Source organism: Canis lupus, chromosome 11 (assembly GCF_011100685.1).
Source record: "Canis lupus familiaris isolate Mischka breed German Shepherd chromosome 11, alternate assembly UU_Cfam_GSD_1.0, whole genome shotgun sequence".
Classification (NCBI taxonomy): domain Eukaryota; kingdom Metazoa; phylum Chordata; class Mammalia; order Carnivora; family Canidae; genus Canis; species Canis lupus.
Window position 1 is genome coordinate 55,300,792 of NC_049232.1, and position 7,126 is coordinate 55,307,917.

Below are 7,126 nucleotides of genomic sequence, written 5' to 3' on the forward strand. Positions count from 1 at the left end.
ATGGACCAGCTGTCTTACTGTGGAATATTTTTCAGATGAAGGGTTCAGCTTTAACCCACTGAAAATAGAGGTCTTTGTACAGACTCTGCTACACTTGGCAGCCAAATCATTCAGCCACTCCTTTAGTGCCCTTGCAAAGTAAGTGCAACAAGAACATATACTCTGTTTTGAGCGTTTGGAACATTGCTTGGTGTATACCAGTGGTATAATAATTTTTGTCTAAAATTGTTGACCATAAAGATCTTAACAGTATTATGATATAACTTAATATAGTGGTTTGGGCTTGTGGTAGCTAACTCCCTTTTTGGTTCCTGTCAATATGTATGTACAGTTTGCATATACACATGGAAGGTACAGTTTTTTCATGTGGAGCTTTAGAGAGAACTAGTGAGACACCTGAGTCTATAGGATAATCATATATACAGTCAAGGAGCTCCCATCCTGTCTAAACGTCTTCTTGAAGGAAGGTAAGCAGAAATGAGAGCCAACTAGATTTTTGGGAGCCACCCAAAGGTTGGCATCTAAAGACAGCTTTCTAACTCCTCAAACAATCCAAAAAAAGAAAGAATGTATAGGTACTCCTCCAGCTGAGCAGAGACATGGGGCTCCTCATCCCATCTCAACTTCTAGGTCTCTATTATTTGCAGGGTTCTCACAGAAGTGCAGTCAGGATACTTCACCAATGTTTGGAGACGGTTCCTTAGCCCTCACTATTCTTAGATACATGGTAAACTGTAGTCCTGGGCCAACAGTGGCATATTGTAAATCTCTTGTTGTGACAAATTTCATACAAACCATGAATTCCTAATCATACTTTTTATATCCTTAATATTTAACATTTGGTTATTTTTGCATTTATGTATTACTCTGTAAAGTGAGTAGCATCAAAAAGGCTTTGAAAACTTAAAATCCTTAGTGAATAAGTTTATCTATGGTATTTTTTACCCCACTGTCAATAGGTTTCATGAAGTCTTCAAAACCCTAGCTGAGAGTGATGAAGGAAAGTTACATGTTCTAAGAGTTATGTTTGAGGTCTGGAGGAACCATCCACAGGTAAAAAATTTTAATTAGACATCTTGAGTGTGATTGTATAGGTATAAAAATAAGGCAATTAATACTGTTGTTTTTAAACTTGAAATTTGAATCTGTAAAATGGTTTTAAACTTGTGTTTTTAGTGCTGTGGAAGTCATATTTTATTCATTCATTTAAAGAGCAAGTGTTATGATTTAGTTTTGTACTATAATATCTCAACATATTTTAAATATGTAGTAAGAATGGTTGTTGCTTGTAAGAGTCTACCACCTGGGTAGGATATTGTTACCAAGTCTATCAAATTTCTACAGACAAGCTCCAGATTTTTCAGACCTCAGTATATTTTGTTTTCATACTATGTGTTATAAAGGAGCATTAAAATAGTTTGCACATATTAACACTTTTTTATGATAAAACATTTTTATATTTTTTAATTTAGGATAAATTTAGAAATTATATATTTTTGTATTCTCTAATATTTTCAAAAAATATTTGGTGTTCTTTTGCTCCATCTTTACTGGTGTTAGAGATTTCTTATAGTAAGTACCAGACCCAAGCAGAGTGCAGAATAAATCTTAAGGACCTAATGGTCAAATAGATCCATTCCATAACCACTGAAAATGGATTTCACATATGACCTATCTTGGTTTTGTAGCAGTGGGATGGTTGTGGATTCCACGTAAGTGTGATTTACCCTAATAGTTGTTTTCTCATTGTAGATGATTGCTGTACTAGTAGATAAGATGATCCGTACACAGATTGTTGACTGCGCTGCGGTGGCTAATTGGATCTTCTCTTCAGAACTGTCACGAGACTTTACTAGGTAAATGTGGATTATTTTACAAAGTTTGTATTCTCTAAGAATCAGTTTATATTTGGTCTGATACATGAGCTCCAAACTCTGATTCAGACATCATTAATATACTTAATGGTCTAACCTGGTAGGATTGGATTTAGCAAAGATTCCTGGACAGTGCAAATACACAGCCAGGCAGTTTGCAGTGTCTCTTAAGGACACATGTAAATTGAATCAGGACTCAGCCAGACAAGTAGAGATGCTGATAAAGGATCCAGACTTGGGGAGAAGATCAGGCTGTGTGTCAGGGTCTGAGCTAGACAGTGGGATGCAGGGAAGAGTTCCAGCTCAATTGGGGGCCTAGAATACATACCAGGAACTAGGAGAAATCAAAGTCATGGTAGGTTAAGTACACATCATGAAGGGATTGAGGAAAAGTCTGGTGGGCACCTGAGTGCCTTTTGGGAAGGGAAGTATCTCACCGCAGTCACAAAAATCCTAGATTTAATGCAGAAGATTAATTCTAGACCCACTTGCTCTACAAGGAGAGACTTTTCATTAAGCTTTGGTTCTTACTCATGAAGTTGATTCCATAGGCTTTCTAACTGATCAGGATGAAATAAAGTAATATTACTTATAAAGATACAACAATCCATCACAACCTTTATCCTTTTCATTGTATCTGGTTTGGCAAAGGACACTGGTCTTAAATGAACTGAATCCTTAGGGTGGAAGGGTATGATCTAAAGTTATATCAGGGGATCCCTGGGTGGCGCAGCAGTTTGGCGCCTGCCTTTGGCCCAGGGCGCGATCCTGGAGACCCGGGATTGAATCCCACGTCGGGCTCCCGGTGCATGGAGCCTGCTTCTCCCTCTGCCTGTGTCTCTGCCTCTTTCTCTCTCTCTCTCTCTCACTCTCTCTCTCTGTGTGATTGTCATAAATAAGTAAAATAAATAAATAAATAAATAAAAAATAAAGTTATATCAGCCAGATTGGCGTTCATAAATGAGGACAACAGACATTCTCAGATTTGCAGACTCTCCGAAAATTGACCACCCAGGTTATTTGGCCATTATCCTGAGTGATTTATTTTTGCAACTCATTTCATTCTCACCTCACACTATAAACAGGGTTACATTATCATCTATATTTTACAAAACAAGAAAATATTGTAGACTGTTTAAGTAGCTTGTCCAAAGTCACACAAGTAAGTGTAGTCAGAACTCAAACACAGGCATTCTTGAAGGGATAAAGGGCTCAAAAGCTCCACCTGTTCTTGAACCCTAAGCTCAAGTATTCCTAACTGCAAAGCCTTCCCTGCCCATCCCTTCCAGCTGAAGTACTCTGCTCTTATGCCCTGTCTAGACTCTAGACTTTGAGTTTTATGACTAAGCTGTTTTATTATCGTCCACTGAAATGGTCATCATCCAGCCAAAATGTATAGAGGGAAGTCCTCTTCTGCACTGTATCTTGGGGTTAAGAAGAACTAGTTTCTAGACAGATTTAGTTAAGAAGCTGTTTCAAAAAATAACTAAACCATTTATGCAACAAAAATTTTAAAGCATCTGTTTAATAAGCAATTTGCTGATAAAGTAGGTGACACATATTATATCTCATTCTCAAAGGCCCAGCAGTTGATAGATACTGTGAACTAGTAAGTTTCTTAAATGTTCCAGGGAATTGGCTGAATGTATGCTAGTAAGTAGCATAAAGCATGTGAAATGAGCCTCAGATTAGGTTTTCCATTTTGAAGACAACTCCAATACATGATGTTTAAATTTAGAAGAGAGAAAATAATATTTTTGTTCCTAATGTAACATACTTTTTTCTGGTTTGCCATTTCGCTTCATTGAGTATGTACACATACCTTCTATGCATCTCTAGTAAGGGATGGAAATAAAAATGACAAGGACCCAGTACTACCTTCAGGAAGCTTACCTGAGTCTAATGGTTAGAAATAGAGTTTGCACAGTTAATAATACAAAAAATTTTAAGTGTTACGGAGAAATATGACTAATTCTGGCTACTGAAGAGTGGAAGACCTTCAGAATGAGTAGGTCATACAAGTTGAGAGGTCTTATTTTCTGTAAGTGTACTTGAACACGCAGTAACTAAATGTTATGTTACTTTAAGATTGTTTGTTTGGGAAATTTTGCACTCCACAATTCGTAAGATGAACAAACACGTTCTCAAAATCCAGAAAGAGCTAGAAGAAGCTAAAGAAAAACTTGCAAGGCAACACAAACGGGTAAGTCTTCTGCTGGTTTGCAAATGGTCAAAGAAAAGATGCCAGAAACTCTTAAAAAATTCAAAGTTCATTACCTTGATGGGAACTTTTTTTGTTTTGTTTTTTGTTGGGTTTTTTTGAGGCCAAATTATGCAGACTATTGTAGAAGTAGAGGGAGAGGAAGGACCTGGGGGTGTGTTGCTCCCTGCTGTTCTCCTGTGTGATAAACCTGGAAGGAAGCCACAAACCTTGCTTTTCCATACTTCTCTTTGAATCCACTTCATGTTTGCCCTTCCCAAAAGGGAAGGCAGAGAAGGAAAGAGGACACTTGTATTTCTCTAAGAGTTTCTGGTGCAAGAGGAGACAGGGAGACTGTGCACCACTTCCCCAGCACTGTGGAAACCTTCCCTGGTTTATGGAATACTTCTCATATTAAGAAGTATGGTTAGCCATTTTGGGGGGAAGCAATGAACTATGTTCCATGATTTTGCATAATAGTACTACTAGTGTTTATGATAGTATTTTCCAGTGATGTGCATATTTACCAGAGTAGGTGGAGACAAATGTAATGACTTACCTGAACCTACAGCAGGTTCAAGTGCTAGTCTCCACATACATTCATATATGTGTATGTATGATATATAAACATACATTCACAAACTTAAAACACTGCGAGGTAAATGATATCATCCCCATTTAGTAGATATCCAAATTGAGGCTCAGAGAACTTAAATAACTTGTTCAAGCTTACATGGTTAATAAGTGACAGAGGTTGGGATCTGATCCAAGCCTGTCAAATTCCAGGGACTTCCCTTCATGCCACACCATTCTCTAGATATGTGGTGTCCAACACAGTACCTGCTACCACATCTAACTAGAAGTTAAAAATCAAATACAATTTAAAATTCAGTTTTTTAGTCATATGAACCCCATTTCAAATGCTCAACAGTCATGTATGGCTAGTGGCTACTGTGTTGGGCAGCACAGATTTATGTAACGTTTCCCTCATCACAGGAAGGTCTACAGGCAACAGTACTATAGAACCTAGCCTTAGTGTGGTATAGGAAAAAGACCACCATCTACCCAATTGCCTACAAGATAAGGCAGGTGCTACGTTAGAGATAAAAGAATTTTGTAAAAACGGGGAGGTTCTGATAACTTTGTCTAAAGGGTAGAAGGCAACCATCCCAGAAGGAGTATTGCCAACAGTGTTATCTAGGAGGAAGTGGGTTTTCCAGGTCTGGTGACGCTTACTTTCTTACTCAGAGGACCAAAGGACTTTAGTATGTAACATACCTGGAGTCAGGTTCTAGCTCAGCTGCTTACTAGCTTTATGACACTGAGAAGGTCATCTAACAACTAAATTAAAAAGACAACACCTAAGTGAATGCTCTAAGTTCTTCAGGGTGAGCTGGAAGGGAATTGTTAAAGCTTAATAGAGTTGTATTGAGCCCATCATTGCCAGCGGAAGCTTGAACGGTCTGCTTTGAGTTATATGTAGTCGGAGCTATTTCTAAATTATTGCAAGGATGAGCAGGTTCTCAAGCTGTATGCCATTCTGCCCAGCTTTTCTATATGGCCCGTTAGATGAAAAACTGGCACACTGCCTCTCTCTTGTTACTGTTGAGGCCATATGGCTATGTATTAGTGACTCAGTTGTTTTGCTGGCCATCTACTTTGTTGAATGAGCAGTAGCAGAGTTATAGGAATATACTGCCTGTCCTCATTATTTGCGGGTGCTGATTTTGCAAACTCACTAAACTTTGTGACCTCAAAAATCTATATTCGCAGTGCTTTCCCCGTCATTCAGACATAGGCAGAGCAGTGAAAATTTTGAGTTGCCCAGTGAGCTTGTTCCCAGATAAGGTTGAACAAGGCAATACTCTGCCTTGTTTCAGTTCTCATACTATTTAAAAAAAAAAAAAAAAAAAAAAGGATCCTTTTCAAGGTGTATTTAGTGCCACATTTGAGCTTTTGTCGGTGACTTCACTGTTGAAAATGGCCCTGAAGCATAGGGCTGAAATGCTGTCCAGTAGTGCAGGAAGGCTGTGAGGTCTCTGACAGTAAAAATACGTGGATTACATGAGCTTCGTTTGGTGATGAATAACTGTGCTGTTGGCCATGAGTTCAGTGTTCACAAATTTAACAATAGGATAGATACATTCAGAAAAAGGAAATTCACCAATTGTACCTAGGCTGTTCCATCAAGTTCTAAAAAAACATCTGTAATGCTGTGGTAAAAGCAGCTCAGTTTGTGGATTCATAAGACAATGACTGATTTTTTTTTTTTTTTTTTTTTTTTTTTTTTGACAATGACTGATTTAAAAAAAAGTGGACAGCCAAAGAAGTTGACAGTCACATTACTCGGGGTCAGGAAAATGTTAAATCTTTCTCAAGCAGTTTAAGTATAAAGAAACATTGTATATAATTGTAAAACATATATTAAATAAGCTATCTTCAAACAGAAACACACATAAGGTTACGTATGGATCAGTTGACAAAAATAAGCCAAAAGGCTCCCAAGAACCTAACCCTGGATTTCCCTAAGCAGTGGCTCAGGGTTCCCAGCAAATGCATAAACAGAACTATGGTGAATAACAAGAATCTGCTACACACTTTGCATGGAGCTCAAAGCTGTATTCATTTTGAATGGAAGAAAATGTGACACACACTTCCTCCCTGAATGGGCTACCTTGTAAAAGTTGTAACTCATCATCCAGGACAGGTGCCACTAAGGATGGCCTAGCTACGTGCCTGCAGGCCTTTTGGGTGTATGCGTGTGCCGTCGGGGTGGTGGAGTACTTTCACCAGAGAATACAGGCTTCAAGTGGCATTTGACCAGACACAAGAACATCCTTCCCTTTGACTTAGTGAGATTTAATATGCTGGAATTCTAAATGGTATTTTCCTTTTGTTCCTGTGCATCTTGCAGCGAAGTGATGATGATGACAGAAGCAGTGACAGGAAAGATGGGGCTCTAGAGGAGCAAATAGAAAGACTGCAGGAAAAAGTAGAATCTGCTCAGAGTGAACAGAAGAACCTCTTCCTTGTCATATTCCAGGTATCTTGG

The 7,126-nt window shown here is 38.4% G+C and overlaps 1 protein-coding gene across 2 annotated transcripts in view; it reads left to right on the top strand.

The window, feature by feature from the left end:
• NCBP1 (nuclear cap binding protein subunit 1) overlaps window positions 1–7,126 on the top strand; it is a 36,309-nt gene that overhangs the window by 27,060 nt on the left and 2,123 nt on the right. For both annotated transcript variants that reach the window (XM_038552899.1, XM_038552900.1), the window contains 5 exons: window positions 36–138; window positions 960–1,053; window positions 1,753–1,856; window positions 3,963–4,077; window positions 6,989–7,117. In XM_038552899.1, the coding sequence (XP_038408827.1) occupies window positions 36–138; window positions 960–1,053; window positions 1,753–1,856; window positions 3,963–4,077; window positions 6,989–7,117 (545 nt within the window). The remainder of the gene's footprint in view (window positions 1–35; window positions 139–959; window positions 1,054–1,752; window positions 1,857–3,962; window positions 4,078–6,988; window positions 7,118–7,126) is intronic.